The following is a 20049-nucleotide window of genomic DNA, read 5'->3' on the forward strand; positions in this document are numbered from 1 at the left end:
CTCCCAAAGGGAGGCGGTAACAACCGCCTGGATCCAGCCCCGTGTCACCTCCCTGCTGTTAGCAACCAGCCAGGAGGGGCACGGGTCCAGTACACATGTGGAGGCACTCACAGCTCTCATGGCCTTGTCCACATCCTCAGGGGCAACATCCTGAAACTCAACCCAGCGATGGTCTACCAGATTATCCCCTTGTGCCTCGGCTGGATCTGAAGTAGATTGTGGTCTACTTTGTCAAATGCCTTACTGAAATCCAGGTATACTATGTCCACAGCATTTCGCTGGTCTACTAATTTAATCACTTTATGATATAAGAATGATATAAGATTGGTTTCTCCTGATCTGTTTTTAACAAACCTGTTGTCAGGGTTCCAAATAGCATCTTCCATAAAAGGCAAACGTTGGCTTCCAGGCCTGACACCCATGCTGGCCACTAGTTATAACTTTATTTGCATTCTAGTTGTTCGCAGATCTGTTTTTTTGATGATCTTTTCCAGGCTCTTCCCAGGTATTGATGTTAGGCTGATTGGTCTGTAGTTTCCTGAGTCTGTCCTCCCCCTTTCTTGAAGATGGGAACAACATCAGCCCTTTCCCAATCTTCAGGTACTTCCCTGGTGCTCCAGGATGAGCATGATAAAGGACCAAAATGGCAGGGACCTAACAGAGGCAGAAGAGATTAAAAAGAAATGGCAAAATTACACAGAAGAACTATACAAGAACAAGCTTAGGGTCCCTGGTAACCATGATGAGGTGGTCACTGACCTCAAGTCAGACATCCTGAAATGTGAAATCAAATGGGGCTTAGAGGTCTGAGCAGCAACAAAGCTAGTGCAGATGATATTATTCCAGCTGAGATATTCAAAATCTTAAAAGATGATGAAGTAAAGTGCTATATTCAATTTTCACATGCTAGCAAAGTTTTGCTCAAAATCCTATAAACAAGGCTCCAGCAGTATGTAGACCACGAAATACCAGAAGTACAGGCAGGATTCCAAGAGGCAGAGGAATTAGAGATCGAATTACCAACAAACACTGGATCATGGAGAAAGCTAGGGAGTTCCAGAAAAAACATCTACCTCTGCTTCACTGACTATGCTAAAACCTTTGATTGTGGCAAATTGTGGCAAGTTCTTAAAGAGATGGGAGTACCAGACCATCTTATTTATCTCTTGAGAGATCTATATGTGGGTCAAGAAGCAAGAGTGAGAACTGGACACGGAACCACAGATTGGTTCAAAATTGAAAAAGGAGTCTGGCAAGACTGTATACTGTCACCCTGCCTATTAAACTTATATACAGAGCACATCATGAGAAAGACAGGCCTAGATGGATCAAAAGTAGGAATTAAGATTGCCGGTAGAAATACCAACAACCTCAGATATGCAGACAATACCACTCTGATGGCAGACGGTGAAGAGGAACTAAAGAGCCTCTTGATGTGGGTGAAGGAGGAGAATGCAAAAGTTGAAACTCAACATTAAGAAAACTAAGATCATGGCATCTGGCCCTCTCAATTCCTGGCAAATAGATGGTGTGGGGGGGAAATTGAGGTAGTAAGAGATTTTGTTTTCCTGGGTTCTAAGATCAGTGCAGATGGGGACTACAGCCAAGAAATTAAAAGACTCTTGCTCCTGGGGAGGAAAGCTATGGCAAATCTAGACAGTATACTAAAAAGCAGAGACTGCTAACCAAAGTGCATATAGTCAAGGTTATGGTTTTCCCAATGCCTATGTATGGCTGTGAAAGTTGGACCATAAGAAAGGCTGACACCAAAGAATTGAGGCTTTTGAACTATGGTGCTGGAGAAGACTCCTGTGAGTCCCTTGGACAGCAAGGCGATCAAACTGGTCAGTCCTAGAGGAGACTTCTAGAGGAGATCAATCCTGACTGCTCTTTGGAAGGCCAGATCCTGAAGATGAAACTTAAATACTTTGGCCACCTATTGAGAAGGAAGGACTCACTGGAGAAGAGCCTCATGCTGGGAAAGATTGAGAGCAAAAGAAGAAGGGGATGATAGAGAATGAGGTGATTGGATGGAGTCACCGAAGCAGTGGACGTGAGCTTAAATGGACTCCAGGGGATGGTAGAGGACAGGAAGGCCTGGAGGAACATTGTCCATGGGGTTGCGATGGGTTGGACACGACTTCGCAACTAACAACAATTTATTTTTTGCCTATTTATGTATCTTTTATTTTCTGTCCTGTATTTATTTTTATTCTCCACCAGGGTCTTCGTCCTTGCCTATTGGGAGGGATCTCAGGCTTAATTTGTTGCCTTCTCTTCTGTCATTCGCTGCTCCGACTTCTTGTCGTTTTCTCTGCCAGCTCCATTCTCTCTTTCAGTGCTCAGGTCTTTTCAGCCCTGTCTCTGCTCTGGTCAGCTCTCTCAGCCTGCTGTTCAGTTTTCTGGTTGGCTCGACTTCACTGTCTGGTCTGCTCTGATCAGCCTGCCATTCAACTTTAGAGATCAGAGCTTTCTAACTCAATGGGCCTCTGCTGCTATGCTGCCCATCTCTGTTGCTACGATCTCCCCTCCACCAATTCTGCATTCTGAGCACTTCCCTTTCATCCAGGACACATGTGCTTGCCACCTCCTGTTTGCACGCCCATGGGAGCAGGGCTGAGAAGGCAGGGTAGTCTCTTGCTGGCTTCAGGGCAGCTGCATGGGTCAGATCTAAGGCTGACCATGTTGCAGCCTGGATGGCTGTACCAAGTTGTAGGTCAGTGCCACACTCACATCAGCACCTATTATAAATATGCCCTGCTCACCGACCTGGTCTCGCAGCCCCCTTTCACTGGGACTCTGCCTCCATGTGGGAAAGCCACAGCCAGTGGTGGCACAACCACTGGCAGTGCTGCCAATCTCTCCCCCTCCCCTCGTCCCTTCCTGAGTGCAGAGGAAGGAAGAAGATGGGAATGAGATGGAATGAGACCTTTAGGACCATGGCACTCCTGTCTGCCAACCTGGGATGGGCAATAGGCAATTGCAGGGGCTGTGGGGGGAATGGAGCAGGTGAACGGTGGTATGTGCAGCTTCTAGCATTGTGGAGTGAGAGGGGGGGGGGAAGCAGAACTGCCCTTTCGACATCAAGCATAGAGTCAGTCCAGACATGGAGGCAATGGAGGGGATGGTGGAAGAAAAGGGAAGCCGTTGCTCTGCAGGGTATTTTTTAGCTGCCAGAGGCTCCGTGCAGAGGCTTCCCATTTTGATCCCTCCCCCATCATTGCCTCCGCACCTGATGAGGCAATGAAGGGAACATTTAAGGCATTTACCGTGCAGGGTCATCCTTCTTGAGAATCCCTACCACCTTCTAGAGAATATTTTCTTTAAAATCAGAGGAGGGGGAGGGGGCAAAATGGGGAAGGAGGGAAAGTTACACCCTAGGGCAACTGTAACTGTGTTTGGGTTCTGCAGAGAAGTTGTCAGAAGGAATTAACTCAGAAGGAGGGATGTTGCAACTGTAAATATGACTTTTTTTTTTCTGGAGTAAAATTGTACCTGCTCATTACATGCTGGCTGGACTAAAGAAATGTACTCTCCAAGAAGGAAAGGCTCTCTTCTGATGACTAAGTCATTGTGTGACTTTTCAACACTTTTGGAGAAACTTTCCATCATCCCACATGGGGGGGAAAAAAACCCGTCTTTGAGTTCTTGATTCTCATTTTTGCAGGCTGCCTTGCTCCTCTGAATTAAGGTTCTTAGTGAACCGAATTTGGCAGATGGCAAAGGAGATCCTATTCGACAGGCACTCTCTCTTTTCCCAGGGGCAGGACCACTCAACACTCAGCAGGGAATACGTGTATTAGAAGAAGAAAGACTGTGGTGCAAAAATTCCTCAGTCAAGGTCTCCATTACAAGAACAAAAAGTGTTATGAGATCTTATAATTCTTTTTATATTGCACAGGAAGGTGACTCATGCCCTACCCACCCCACCCCCAATAATTATGTGTGATTAGGGGAGCAATAAGGAAGGAGAATGTGAACTGTACTTGCATGTTCTGATGGGTTTCTCTGTATGAAGGCAGTTGGTAAGTATGAACAGATAATGGTTTATAGATGCAGATGCAGATTCATTTGTTGGTGGGGATCCTTATTTTATAGGCAATTAACAAGTAGTCATTAATTTAGATTTATTTTTGTCCTGGCCCTGGAATGTGAGTTTGACACATGTACACCCAGCAAGTGTGTGCAAACGTAGACTTTTATAGAAGGAATATCCTACTTTTCAACTTTCTAACAATATAACTGAGCATGTTAGTTGAAAAGGGTTTAAATTTATTTAGTCAAGAAATTATCTTATTTTAAATAATAATATACAAGCATAATCCCTTTAAGTATACTGTATGAAACATTCTCTCTTTCTTTAAGTAAACTATTTATCCAGTTGAAAACATTGTTTATCTTGGGAGTTCTTTTTCTGGCAATGAAAATGTAATATTTCTCTCAATTGATTTAAAAATAAAGAGCTACTTTTGTGACCGCCTTTTCTCCTATTAAAAATACAACTGTTAGCCCTTTATCAAACTTGCTGACAATCTATTGTGTGGTTTGATGTGATTTGCACAAATTGGAAACTGTATACATATGAGTGTGTGTGTAGATTATTGTGATTTTGGTAGAAAAACAATCATTAATAGACTGGGAATAAGCCAAGTGATCACTTGTACCCATCCCTCTCCTTGTTCCTTTCTTTGGCCAAGTATAAAGCAGGAGAACACAGTAGATTCCCAAAGTACCTAGAGATTCTGTAGTGCTGATGTAAGAGAGGGCAACTTGAAGGGGAATCTGGAAAGACAGCTATAAACAGGGCAGGCTATGTTGTAATCTCCTGAACTCATATTTAGTCATAATTTTCACCAACAGGAATACTACACATGCTAAGTATGTTTGAATTGGACTTTTCCACAATTGCATTCAGGCTATGAAAGGGGCACTATATATCTTCAAGAGAGATAAAAAATAATATTTGCATTGAATACCAAATTTGATGAATTTCAAAGCAGTTGAGTACCAAGGTACCACTGTATTTTCTTGGGCTGCAAGATCATTGCAGACAGTGACTGCAGCCATGAAATTAAAAGATGCTTGCTCCTTGTGAGGAAAGCTGTGGCAAACCTAGATAACATATTAAAAAGCAGAGACACCACCTATCTGACAAAGGTCCATATAGTCAAAGCTATAGTTTCCCCAGTAGTAATATATGGCTGTGAGAGTTGGACCATAATGAATGCTGAGCGCCGAAGAACTGATGCTTTGAAATTGTGGTGTCGGAGCAGATTCTTGAGAGTCCCTTGGACTGCAAGGAGATCAAATCAGCTAATCCAAAAGAAATTAACCCTGTTTTTCTGGAAGATATTGAAATTGAAGTATGTGTCCTTCCAAAGTGTCAAAATGAGGATTCATTCGAAAAATCATGGTTGGGAAAGATTTAAGGCAAAAGAAGGGGACGGCAGAGGATGAGATGGCTGGATAGTGTCACTGAAGCAATGAACATTAATTTGGGCAACTCTGGGAGACAGTGGAGAAAAGGGGAGCCTGGCATGCTGTGATCATGGGGTCAGATATGACCTCAGTCTGATGAAGAGTCAGATATGACCTAGTGACAACAAATTATTTGTCGGATGCCAATGTCTTAAGTTTTATCAAGTGCTGCAGCTGAGTATCAAAAAAGTATTACGGTATAGACCTCAAGAACGACTGTTGACTTACCTGAATGGTCCTTCTATGTGCGCTGCGAGGGGAATCCAAGCATGGTTAACTTTGTCCATTAGCCTAGAGACTGAGTTATGTAAATTGCTGGCCATGCCTCCTCTGACTGGACTTGTTCAGTTTGGTAGGAAGGTTCAGCCCATTTCAGAGATGCAAAAGGAAGCATAGATGTCAAGGTAAGTCAGATAGGTAATTGGAGAAAGATAAGTCCAGGCCCAGAACAGCCGAAGCCGAGGGCGGGTTTGGATTCTCCTTGCAGCGCACATGGAAGGACTGTTCAGGTAAGTCAACGCTCTTTCTCCTGTGCGCTGCTTGGAGAATCCAAGCATGGGACATGCCAAAGCAATAAACTTCAGGGGCGGGAGCGAGGCTGGTCGGGTGTCGTAGCCGAAGAAACTACCCTTTGCAGCACGCACCATCCAGAAGACACCTCAGCCAAGGCATAAACGTCCACTTTGTAATGGCGGATAAAGGGCAACGGCGATGACCAGGTCGCTGCCCTGCATATGTCCTCCACCAAGGCTTGCGTTGCCCAGGCAGCATCGTGGGAGCACTTCTGGTGGAATGGGGAGTGATGTGACTGGGAACCAGTCAGGACTGACAGTCATAGGCGAGGGCAATACACGCCTTCAACCAGTGGCCAATAGTATGAGAGCATGCCTTCTGGCCCATGGTGGCTGGTTGGAAAGACATGAATAGGGCCTCTGTCCTTCTGAACGATGCAGTGCATCACAAATAGCGGCAAAGTGAACGACGGATGTTGAGATGATGCCAATGTCATTCCCTGGAGTAAGTTGGATGTGGGCAGAAATCCGGGAAAGTGAGCTCTTGTGACTTGTGGAAACACGAGTTGACTTTTGGAAGGAATGTTGAGTCAGTGAGTATCAACACATGGTTGGACGTCACCAGGTCTCGAAACTCGCAGAGGGCTAGGCAGATACTCGTAGCTCCAGCCAATTGATGCTGTTCCTCAGCTCCCAGGCAGTCCAACGACCTTGTGCCACTCGATCCAGGGCATGGGCTCCCCACCCGAACTGGCTCACATCTGTGATCCGCTCCGGTTCCTTGAAGAGGCATCCCTTGAGGATGCTGGCCGACATCCACCAATGGAGTGATAGGGACACCTTGGTCGGTAAGCAAGTCCTGGTCTAAGAGTGACTGGTATGAGCCCTTTGAAAGGGGAGGAGAAACCACTGGAGAGGTCACGCGTGGAACCTCACCCAAGGGACAATGTCTATGCAAGATATTATCTTCCCTAGAAGCTGGGACAATACTGCGAGGGAAGGTGACTTCTGATTGAGCCCTTGACTCACCAGGGAGTGCAGGCTCTGTTGCCTCTCTCAAGAGAGGAACACAATACATGTTTCCGAATTGATGACCATCCCAAGATGCAGACGAGACGTGGTCGGGTTCAGATGTCTCTTTGGGAAGTTCAGTACAAAGCCGTGATCTTGCAAGGTGTTGATCGTCAACTGTAGGTAGTGACAAGCCTGGTCCTGGGAAGACGATAAGACCAAAATGTCATCTAGATAACAATTGACCCTTAAGGGAACTGTCCTCAGCGAGGCTGTGATCACTGCCAGCAATTTGGCGAAGGTTTGCGGGGCGATGATAGGCCTAATGACAGGGCGCGGTACTGGAAATGACGCCCTACAAAGTGGAAGCGCAGGAACCTTCGATAGGCTGGATGTATCGGCATGTGTAAGTATGCCTCCTTGATGTCGATGGAGGTGAGGAGATCGCCTTGGTGAATGCATGCTAGAATGTTTTTGAGTGATTGCATTTTGAATTTTTGATACTTTAGATAGAAGTTGAGCCATTTCAAGTCTAGGATGGCCTGCCATCCTCCTGAGTTCTTGGGAACTAGGAAGAGTATGGAGTAAAATCCTAGACCCTCCTGCCCTCTTGGCACCTGTTCTATGACGTTGATGGAAATGAGGTGCTGAATTTCTGTTTCCATCAGGCACCTTTTTACCTGGCACCTAGGAACTGGGCATCTGATGAAATGTCTCGGGGGGATGGCCAGGAATTCCAGAGTGAGGCTTAGCCTCACGGTCTGAAGAGCCCAGGCATCCGAGGTTGTTGCTTCCCATTGGTGGGCGAATGTAGTCAAGCGCCCGCCAATAGGGCCAACCTTGAATGATTCACCGGTAACTACGAAAGGACCAGTTGCTCGTTCCACAAAAGGGCCGCTGGGCCTGAGTCTGCTGTTGGTGCTGGTGCCTACCTCTGTCCCTAGTATTGGCTCTGTCCTGAAACCTGTCCTGAGACTGAGAAAATGATCTATTAGATAGAGGGGTATAGGGAAAGAGAGAATACTCCGAATCCCCAACACGAAAGGGCTTCAAGGATAAGGCTGTTGCCTCCTATCTGTGTGCCTTTTGCTTGTCCCACATCTCAATCAATATAGGATCTAGTGCTGCTCCAAAGAGGGAACCACCCTTGAAGGGGGTGGAAGCAAGGCACCATTTAGAGCGTACGTCCGCCTGCCTGTGGCATAGCCATAAGAGGCAACGAGACACTGTGTTGGATGCCACAGCTCGGGATGCGAACTTGGCTGCATTGAGCGTGGCATCAGAGGAGAATAAGGCCGCTACCAGTTTGACAACATCCTAATGAAGGCACAAATCCTCTGGAGTTAACCTCTCCTGTAGCTGTCTTAACCAGACCAAAGAAGTTCTATTGAAAAACGAGGCTGCCACAATGGCACGCAATGCCCAGGCAGCCACATGGTGCATTTTGCGAATAACTAGCTCTGCCTTGCGGTCCTCAGCCTTCAGATGGGATCTCAGATGGAATGAGAGCTGAGGAAGCCAAAGCCACTATTGGAGGATTGACAGTGAGAAACTGTAAGATGGTGTCTAATTCCGGCGTGGAAGCGTAAAGCTTCCTGTCTCCGTTGCTAGGAGGTGAGACCACAATGGGCTGGGACCATTGTTTTTGGATCACATCCAAAAACAATTTGGGCGATGGAATAGCCTCCTGCTCTTCTACTTGTTCAGCGAACAAGCATTCTGTGGGGTCAAGCCCCACTTCAGTGCTGGCTTGGGTGGATGCTCCCCCCAAATTGGAGATGGCCTTGGCCCTTATAAAGTAGGGATTTAAATAAGGCCGGCCTGAAGACGCCCGAGAAGGGAACTTTATCCTGGACCAGATCTTCATCATCCGATAACTCTAGATCCAAAATTTCCCCTTCCTCCCCCAGAACAGATCCCACGCTGTAGATGGAAGGCAAGGGAGAAGGGGGATCAGTCTGAGAGGTGGCTAAATCTTTGGCAGAAATCAAGTTTCTGGATCGTTGACTCCTATGCTGTAATTCTATGTCTACTCCCCTAGATATGGCTGTGGCAATCATGTCCCTGAGCCCAGGGGAGAGGTCAAATTCAGAATTGTCCTCCGGTCTGATGCCAGCAGCAGTGGGGGTAAAGGTATCTGAGGCCCCTGATCGGGAAGGATCTGGGCCTGGGCTGGACTCAGAAGGATTAGATGAGCCCTGAAGGCCTGATTCAGGCCCTTCAGTGGTTAAATCCTGAGGGATAGGGCGGTCTGGGGACCAACCCTGAATCCAAGTTAAGCTGGAGGTAGAAGGCCCATCAGGCAGTAGGATTGGAGGCAGCCTGGGGGTTGTGAGATTTTTTGACACATTCTTAGTCTTACTGGCGCACTTAGTGGCCCTAGCAGGAGCCACTGAGGTGGCGTGGGATCTGTGACTGTCAGCCCTGGTGGTGCTCCTACCCACTCTGGAAGAAGCACCAGTGGCATCGGAGGACAACTGAGGGGAGGTGGAAGCCCCAGCACTGCCCCCAGTAGTAGAGCGATCCACCATGGCTATACTAGGTTGAAAAAGGCTCACACTCACATTCAATGATAGGCCAAATGCTGATCGCATTCGAAGCAGAAAAGCTGCAAGAGATCAAGTCCGTGGTCCAGTATAATGGTGGCGAACCGACCTCCGTGGAGCAAGATAGCTGGTGATTTTACATCACTGTGGGTGGGAAACAGAAACCGCGCCCAGTCCGCCTGTTTTCGGTGTGAAAATGACTGCCGCAACTTGCAACGGGGTGGGAAATTCAAATTGGCCAGGAAAAAATGGCCGCTGACAGAATGGAGAAAGCCAGTCCCGTAATTATCTAGCGACCACAGCCGCAGCTCTTGGAGCCACTCGATGGCCAAGGTAAAGGCAGCGATTCCAGCTATATGATGACGGGGCGTCCAGACTCCGTGCATTGCAAAGGCAAGCCCTGGGAGATGGCGGACAGCGGGTAGAGTGTCTGGCACAGGGTGGCGAACCGACCCCCAACTGTGGCAAGACAATTGAAGGCGGCGAACCGACCTTCCCAATAAAAATCACTGAAGCAGCGATGCTTCAAAGGCTCCAGGAACGCCAACGATCCAATTGCCACCATAAACGAAATGGGACGGACCTATATGCAGAGATGGCCGATGCTCCGTGGAAGAAACTCAGAAGCTATTATACAAACGGAGTTCCAAGGGAATCCAAGCTGAATAATAATGATGATGATTAATTTTGTCTAATAACCTAGAAATATTTTTGTGTCTCTTTAGGCTGGACTGAGTTAAAAAACTGAACCAGTCCAGTCAGAGGAGGCGTGGCCAACAATTTACATAACTCAGTCTCTAAGCTAATGGGCAAAGTTAACCCACGCTTGGATTCCCCAAGCAGCGCACAGGAGAATGTCAATGCCTTATCAATGTCATTGGAAAAGAGGAAATAAAGATCACATTTGTGGAAGCCAGACAATACAAAGTGTCTGGCTTTTCCCCAGGCTAGTTTGGGAAAAATTTTGATAGGAACACAAGAAATGAAACATACCAATTCTGGAAAGGTTTAAAATTAACTTTATTGTAATGCACTTACACTGCAATCCTTCAAGGATGCAGCAAAAACTGACTCCGCTCTCACCACCATCAAAAGATCAAAACTGATTATTTGGATTGATTTGATTGTTCCTCTTTGTGGAAAGGTTGTTAATATTTGGTATTTTTAAATAGTAACTTTAGCCTAATTTTGATAATGTTTCAATGAATTCTTATGGTTTTACAGCCAGCCAGATGTTTAGACTGGATTTGCATTTTTATCCACCTATCCAGTTCTTTCCAAGAACCTGGGAGAGAGGCAAATGTTGTTTTGATACTGTTAAAAGGTATCATCTCAAGATGTAAGCTGTTCCAAGTAAAGTTGCCTTTTGCAATTGACTGAGTGATTTTGTCAATGTTGATAGTGTTCAAGTAGTGCTCTAGTTGTTTTGGGATTACATTTTTTCTCTGCTCTGTATTAATTGTGGTTACTTTTTATACTTTTTATAAAACTTTTAATAAACTTTAATATATAAAGAATTTAAATCTGTTTTCTTGTCATATATGTATAAAAAGCCAAATGAACAAAACCTTCCACTAGTTACCATCACTTTTATAATTTAAGATTGATGTAGAATCACTTTCCCTTCCATCAAGGAGGAGAGTTGTATTAGGCAATGGTGGGGGGAAAAATCAAGAGGCCCCCTTTCCAAACAACAGAAGGCACTGAAACTATGGAACAAAATTTATTTGCAAAAAAATTTCAAAAGTGAACATTTGTCAGTAAAACAAAGGAATAAAATAAAACAAAGTGGTAAAATGAATATTGATTACAAAACCATACAAGCTGTAATTCTGAAATTGCCAGAAAAAACATACTGACAAAACAATACTGAATTCATAGCAACAGCACCATTGGAAATACTACATGAAACCTGTCCAAACCAAGTTTGAATATGTAAACATATCAATAACGTAAAGCTCAATTTGTGAAGTGAGTGTAGCACCTTATCATAATATCATATTGAAAAAACTAAGATCCTCTGACAACAAGAGTTCTGCTTCCAGACAATTTCATTTAAAAAGAATTTAGATAATGCCAAACAATCTTCGCTGGATTAAAAATCTTCATTGCTGGAGAGTTTAAGAAGTTACTGGACAGCCATTTGTCTCAAGTAGCATCAGGTCATTTGCTTGAGCAGGGGTTGGACTAGAAGACTTCCAAGGTCCCTTCTGATTCTTTCAATCACATTTTTGAGTTCATTGTATCTAAATAATATCATGGTTGATTAAATGGCTTGTACCCTTCTTCTCCAGTTCTAGACTGGGATAGATATTGTGAGCTTATTATTGCCAAATCATCATCATCATTACCACCACCACCATCACCACCACGTTTTGAACCAGATTATTCACCCCATGTACCCTCCCTCAAGTGACAATGGAAGGCAATAAATATTCTTTGGAATTTCTCTTGTACCTAAGAGCAGAATAACTTTCCTGGAGCTGCCTAGCTCAGGAAATGCTTACTGTACTGTATTATATCTTTTTAGTTACAAAATTGAAAAAATGCAATGAAGTCATGTGACATTTTATTCTGAAAATATATTTATATTCATGTGAGGAGTACTAATAGAGATAAAGACAGTGCAATTTATATTCCCAGTTAGCCTGGTTTATCGCTTGTCAAATATGAAACGAAATTATTTTCTTGGTTACAGTTATGAACTAGAGTGACAATAAATCAATTTGTATTTCTTCCTGTAGACTGGAGGAATTCATGGACAATAAAGAAAAGAGGAATGAACAGGGATAAACATAGCAAGCCTGAAAGCAAGGACAAAAGATTATGGCTCTGTATAAAAACATGGGTTCCATGGGAGGTTAACAATTTATTCCTGAAATCATAGAATATGCACTAACTTGCTTCTCTAGGAATCACCTCCTCAGATTATAGCTAGTTTTCTGGAGACAGTTTGATAGAATACACCTTTCAGCAAAGATTGATAATCTGGTACTCTGAAAAGGTGGCGCGCTCTGTAGGCTACAACATCCTGAGCAGCTTTTTGGGAGACAAGCAAACGTAGGTTGGGCTCATTGACTTGGGGGCCAACAGCAAGTACAAATATTTCAATGTCCAGCTGTTGAGCATTCTGGACTGCTCTCTCGATGGCATTTTCAGTGATACCTTGAGAATTGCCATCTGAGAAGATCAGCACCCTCTTCTTAGCAGGACGAGAGGATGTCCGAAACAGGTTGTTGACAAAGTTCAAGGCTGCAACAACATCTGTGCCATCATTTATAAATTCCATTTTGTCAATTATATCAGCTATCACTGTGTAGTTCCGTTGAAAGTCCACCTCCCGTTTTTGCTGTTTGTTGCCACTGTACTGGACAACAGAAATGCGCACAGAAGCCCCTGGACTTTTACCAGCTGATGTGAATCGTTCTGCAAGACGTTTCACAAACTTCTTGGTGATATTGAAGTTATGGGCCCCAACACTGGCAGAGCTATCCACGAGAAGTGTGATATCAGCTGAGTCAGCAAAAGTAACTAAAAAGAGAAAAGGTTATTTTGGGATATCCCTGCTACATATGTTTCAACAATTTGCTTTCAGTAGTTGCCTGAGTGCAAACCAGCTTCCATCCGTACTTTCCCTCCCCCTCTTTGCATATCCCTGAAAAAGTTTCTAAAGACAGCTTAGACTAGACCTCCTCAGCATAGGAGACTGAGTCATACTGGGCTGAACTGGAAAGAAGTTCCCTTCCAACACTGAGCAAAAACATGAAAACACCTTGTGTTACTAAGCAGCGTTTTCATTGAAGAACCATTCTTGCTGATCTGGAGCAATTTTCTCTTCCCCGCAACTCTCTGAGGCCCATACCCGGGAGGTTGGGTGGGGTGGGGGGAATGCTGCCTTCCCCTGGGCACTCATTGTATAAAAAGAGAAGCAGAATAACATCAGGGATTAGGGGCTTTTCTGTTGTTACACAACACAGAGGCACATTGACGCTATCTAATATTCTAAAATTCAAGCTATTTGGGAATTAACTGATAGATGTTGCATATGGCTAATACCAACAAGAGACTTTTAGCATTTGATTCATAGAGTTACAATTATAATTATGTTTCTTTAATAGCATTTTTACATTCTTATTAGGAAGGCTGAAGCAGCTGCAAATGAAGCAATTGCAAAGCATGTCTTGTGCTTTTGTGATTTTCTTCTCCATCATGTAAAGGAAATGAAATTGGGACACTAAGAGCTTTCTTTTATCCTGCTCATAATGGTGTTGGGCAGAATTTTAACAGAAACCTTTAAAAAAAGGTCAGGAAGTATTGGCTGGGCAGACATCACTCTGATGACAAGAATACTACTCAAAATAGCTGATAAAGAACAAATTGCAAATGACCACAATTTACAATATTGTATTGCTGCAGCTGGCTGAAATAACTTATCCATTTTGGCTGGACATGCACAGATAAAAACAATCCAGTCAGGCCCCTTGAAGCAACCCAGCAAAACATTTCATTAAATAAGGCAATATTAAGTTTATGCACGGAGCAGAGAAATCAAAATAAGGTACATACAATAGTATGGGATACTCACTTGGGCAGGTATAGTCAGGACATTGTTTTTCTATAAAACAAAACCAAACAAAAAACCTATTAAAGCACTCCTGAATACCGATGAAATAGGTGTTTTGTAAATCTTCACCAGTCTAAATTTCTTCATTGTAGTTAGAATTGTACAACTTAGACTGCCACTATAACCAAATGGCAACTAGCCTGGCTGTTTCTTTTTATTGATTTTATACATGGCTTTTCCTGCAGAGAGGTGAATACAGCACATAGTTTCCCATGCTATCTTTGATTAAAAATGCAAACACAATTAATAATTGGTAACTTCATTAAAAGTGTTTTGCACTTTTAGCACACAGTGAACTATTTAAGAAGATCTTTCTTCTGCGTCAATATGAACTTAATTTAAAATAGTGCTAAGGTAACCACGTGCATCCCATAATTGTCATCTCCTTATTTTAAGTAGTCAGTGGTCCTTTAACAAGAGTTGAAGGGCCAAGAAAATAACAGGTTTGGGGCTACCACAGGTGGGCTTCAAAACTCCAGACAATCATTAGAGGGCAGAAACAAACAACTCTTAACTTTTTGCACCCATCTATGCAGCACAGAGCAGTAAAGATCAAAGGCAGAAGTCTGGAAGAGGAGCATGGAGGGTTATAGAAAGCAATGGGAAGTCTGGGACAAACCTAGGACGGTGGGGGGGGGGGGAAGAAGGGGCATTGCAGGGTTCATTGGACACTCTAGAAGGCTGTGCTATTTCATTCCTTTTAGCTAAACCAAATTAGCAGCAAATCAATTTATTCACTCACCTCGACAAACATAAGAGGTAACATTCTGAATGAAGGTGTCATCCAGCAAGGCAATATACTCTGGTTGGGTAAATGTGAGGCCTCCACAGGATATTTCACTTAATTTTTCAGAATCTGGAGGATCTTTGAAGATATCACTAGAACCCACAGGGACAACCTAAAGAATAATAGATATTATCATGAAGGCAAATAATAACAGATATGATCACGCTTACATTTAGATAAATGAGTGTTATAAAGGTTCTCTGGTGCTCCCAAAATGGGAATTAAACTTACTCTTCACTTGAAACATTTATGGGACAATTGCAGCAATATTCCTAAAACAGTAATACTACAGCACAAACATTTGTAGATTTTAGGTAAAAACATCACCATAATGTGCTCTGTCTGTAAAGCCAAAAAAGCAGCCCCTTGTAGAGTCCAACATCAATCAAGTCTTATCAAAATTCCAGAGCACTAAGCATATATACAGATTCTTCAAAGAACATGAAAGGGACTTGACAGTCGACACTTCTCATTAATCCTCATCATATCTAGATGGTTTCTAGTAATTTACTTACAGAAATGTTGTTCTTATATTTGTTATCCTTATTACAAAGACATATAGCAATAGCACTTAGATTTATACACCGCTTCATAAGGCTGTAAAAAGCCTTCTCTAAGCAGTTTACAGAGTCAGCATATCAGCAGAATCAACCTTGAACCGGTGAGATTTGAACTGCCAAACTGCAGCTAACAGTAAGCTGAAGTAGCCTGCAGTGCTGCATTCTAACAACTGCGCCACCTCGGCTCTCATATGGTATCATGAGCTTTTGTTTTCTATCATCTGTCTGTCTGTCTGTCTGTCTGTCATGTGCTTGTGTGCGATACTACTGTGCATGCGCAGAAGCGTCTGATCAGGTATGCAGAGGCTCCCGCCGCCACTACTGGTTTGGCCGATCTAGGAGCTACTCACCTATCTAACTACCCACCTACCTACTTATCAATCATCTACCTACCTATCATCATCCATCCCATCTTTATTCCTTTTTTAAATAAATAACTTAAATCAGCAAACATACAGTATATAATATTCCTTTCTCCTCCCACATCAACCCTGTGAGATGGGTTGTACTAAGAGAGAGCAACTGGCCCAAAATCACTCAGCCAGCTTTCATACATAAGGCAGGACTAGAACTCACAGTGTTCTGGTTTTTAGGTTACCACTCCCACCATGTCCCCAAACTTATATTGATTTCACCTTATCATTATTTCTTTCACAAAGTACGTTGATGGGTGTTGGATCGTGTAATACGTCAGTCCGTCCATCGGTGATGACAATGACAACTCTTTTGTGAGTGAAAGACGGAGCCAGACGTCTTTTGGTGTAGTCAAGAGCCTCTCCAGTAAAGGTGCCACCAGCAATCCAGTGAAGGTTCTTCACAGCCCTTGCAATAAAGCATCAAAGGAATCACTCAGCTTTATACTTTATAGGAAGATTTTTGCATTCTTTCTTTCGGAAAGTCTAACTTTTGTTTTCATTCCAGAAATTTGAAACTGAATAATACAATAATAGCAATAAATTAGTCTAATCTATTGTATGAAGCTCAAAATCTTTATGATAGGTACCTCATCCGTTAACAAAGTAATACTTCTAACTTGCCAAGACTCAACCACAAATATTTCATTGGCTATTTCTTTTTAAATCAGAGAATATCTGAGCAGGATATTTTTCAGCTCCAGATCGGTGGGTGGTAATGGTATGGAATTAGGAAAGGCTCTAGAATAAACTATCCAACAAAACAGATTTTGTTTTCTGGAATGAAACCAACAAACTGGAGGAAATCACAAATGTTTGTCCAGAGAAAGAAAGTGGTGTCTTTCCAGAAAAAAAAAGTTGTTGTAAATATTTACATGAACGCCAGATGCATATAATGAGAGAACCCAAAGGATGCATCTTTGTCTATGTGAGCCAAATAACATTAACCAGCTAGTTCTTATTATCATTTTGCTAATATATACTTAAATGTCAGATTTAACACTTATTTACATTATTCATCTTTGGCAGATGACATGTGAGTATTACTGGCACAAACATTACTCTATTCTCTCAATTATTTTGCATAAAATGAACTGGAGAAGCTATGTTTGTTAGTGCACACATTTTTTTAAAGTATGGATTTTGCAAACAACTTACCTGTACACAATACTCCTAACACTTCTATTTTTAAAAACTGTCCATATTCTAATCTTCTTAAGAATGCATTTCTAGCATGCTGTGATATATGTATGTAAAGACATTCAACCTCCTCAGACCTTTGAATGGAGTTTTGGTGGAATCCATGCAGCGCTGATTGTTTATTTTATATTGGTTCCATCTTGTTGGCTGATGGCCTTTCAGACTCATAGAAATACATATAAACTTTCTTTTGCATCCCTATCAGCTTTTTACTGATGCAATCAATCTGTTGTGGCCCACTGACAATCAATTGTGATCCACTGTAGTAGCTGGATCTTTTCATAGCTTTAAGACATTGAAATGTTGCCTCCAATATACTGTATGCTTCCATCAAATCCAGTTCTTTTCCTTTCTTTCTACTAAAGAGCAAGACAAACCCACAAAGTGTCCAAGTGCAATTCAAAAACGCTTTTAGATTGGCTGCTAATCATGACATATAATTTGACAATCCCACCAAAAGGCTTAATTGTGTCTCATCCACAGAAGCATTCGATGGAATCCTAGCAAGCAGCTTTTTGCAAGTAGTGGCTATTAATATTTGAAAATATTTTTAGAAAGTTAAATAAATACACCACAATACACCACGAAGAAGGCAAAAAACCCAAGAATTCTTTCATATGTTATGAACTCACTCCTTGAAACCTTGAACGTCTCCGTCTTTCATGAGCACCAATTCCTCAGTTCCACCATGACTATACTGCACAATAGCAAGATTAGAGTCTTCTTTGGAAAACTGTCAAAAAAAATATTATCCAAGGAATAGTTGTAACTAAAGCCAAAAATCAGAGATTACACTATCTGGACTATGGTAGCTCCAGAGAAACCTGTCTAAGAAGTTTCATGTATTACAGTACAGTGCATTACTGCATGCTATTCAACAGTTGTTACTAACTATTAGCCTTATTCATAGAGATTCCATTAGGGAAAAACTTGGGGATAGAAACCAAGGTACTGCTCAGCAGAATGGGCAGGAGAACCCAGCTGATAACACTGAGCCCAGAATTAGGATCATAGGTTGATGTAGTTGTAAATCAAGGCATCATATGACTGAATTTGAAGTTGCAACCATATTTTAGGATAGCCATTAAGCAAATGTTGGTAACTAGCAAAAATGGTCGTAAGTTATGGTCACATGCCCATGGGAGACTACAATCAACTATAAAAGATGACCTGGTTACCAAGTACTCAAAATACAACCATGTGACTGCAGGGCCATGTGTAGCCATAGTAGCTCTAAAAACAGGTTGTATGTAGTTCTGGGGAGATCTGTTATAACTTTGACTAGCTGTTAAACAACTGGTTGTAAATCAAGGAATAATTGTACTAAGACTTACTGTTACATGTTCTTCTGTGCGCAGCCTGTCAATAACTTTAATTATAAAATCCTTTGCAATACCAAAATTCATTTCTCCAATGCTCTCAGAACTGTCTAGTACGAATATAATATCAATGGGACCACACTTACATTCTGTAACAAAACATAAGATACTGTAGAAATATACACAGAAGCGTGAAAATCAATAGCATTATTCAACCAATAGTATTTATAGCATCAAGAGTCAATAAAAGGTCTCCTTGATGATTTAAGGCTGAATTCAGGTATGTCAAACGGCTTCTGGAAGGAAATGGCAGCCTGACAATGTCCAAAGCTCTCCAAAGTGAGAAGAGCCACTGCAGCTTTGAAAGCTGCCAAAGAGGGGATCTCTGGCCAGTGTTTATTTCCCTAGGTCAAAGGGAGATCAAGAAATTAACTACATCAGATTTGAACATCAGATACTGTAGTGCCTTTTGATTAACCTGCAGAAAAGTTGTTGCAGCCAGATCAGGAATTTTGTTCCTGGGACCCTGGATTTATGCTCCAACTGCAGTAGAGTCCTTATGAGGTTTACAGATTTGTTTTCCCCATTCCTTAATCAATTTAAGAAGTAATCAATTACAGCTGCAGATTTCTTTTGCAGCAAAGAAAAGACTCCTTACTGTGAATTAAACTTTCTTTTGAGACTACAGAAATACAAGATAAACTTTGGTTTAAAGATTTAAAATGTATTGGCAAGTAGCTCAATTAAGAGAGGACCTCTGAATGGGTTCAGCAACTAAGGGGACAATGTTCATATTTTAATCTGCTATTTTTTTTATTTTTACAAGTAGTCCTCAACTTGCTACCACAATTGAGCCCAAAGTTTCTGTTGTTAAGTGAGACATTTGTTAACTTAATTTTGCCCCATTTTATTACCTTTCTTGCCACAGTTGTTAAATGGATCACTACAGTTGATAAGTTAATAACCTGGTTGTTAAGTGTATCTGGCTTCCCCATTGATTTTGCTTGTCGGAAAGTCGCAAAAGTTTATTACATGACCTTGGGACATAGCAACAGTCCTAAATATGAACCAGTTGCCAAATATCTGAATTTTGATCACATGATCATTGGAATGCTGCAAAGGTTGTGAAAAATGGTGTTAAGTCATATTTTTCAGTGCTGACATAATTTTGAATGGTCACTAAACGGTAAGTGGAGGACTATCTGTACTATTTTTACTTTTGACGAAAGTGCTTTGATACAAATTATTACTAAGTTAGTGAAAGAGAATAGTTTAGCATGGGAATGTCTGTCAATTATCTTTAATTTCTGCATAACAAAAGATAAGGCACCTCTCATCTTATGACTAGAGACCTGATGTCTCGACCTAATGTTTGTATCCAGTTTGTATTTTATGCTTTTTAGGATGAGGTATTTACAAAAATAAATGTATATGTTTGTAGGTGCATGTGTGTGCATGGTTGTATGTACATATGTAAATAAAATCAGAGTTGCTGTTTTATTTGGGGGGGTTGCTTCTGTTTTATTCTGGAGGTTTTTGCCAATCAATTGCAAGTACAGTAACTAAGCTAATTTAAGATTTCTTGTCCATATTAAGGGG

The 20049-nt window shown here is 42.2% G+C and overlaps 1 protein-coding gene across 1 annotated transcript in view; it reads right to left on the reverse strand.

Moving 5' to 3' along the window:
- Positions 1-12242: 12242 nt before the first annotated feature.
- Positions 12243-20049, reverse strand: part of COL6A1 (collagen type VI alpha 1 chain) — a 45906-nt gene continuing 38099 nt past the window's right edge. The window contains exons 30-35 of the mRNA XM_032213703.1: positions 18466-18599; positions 17764-17864; positions 16154-16340; positions 14914-15070; positions 14133-14162; positions 12243-13078 (exon numbers count right to left, since the gene is read on the reverse strand). Coding sequence (XP_032069594.1) covers positions 12471-13078; positions 14133-14162; positions 14914-15070; positions 16154-16340; positions 17764-17864; positions 18466-18599 — 1217 coding nt within the window. The 3' untranslated portion in view covers positions 12243-12470. The remainder of the gene's footprint in view (positions 13079-14132; positions 14163-14913; positions 15071-16153; positions 16341-17763; positions 17865-18465; positions 18600-20049) is intronic.

Source organism: Thamnophis elegans, chromosome 3 (assembly GCF_009769535.1).
Source record: "Thamnophis elegans isolate rThaEle1 chromosome 3, rThaEle1.pri, whole genome shotgun sequence".
Taxonomy (NCBI): domain Eukaryota; kingdom Metazoa; phylum Chordata; class Lepidosauria; order Squamata; family Colubridae; genus Thamnophis; species Thamnophis elegans.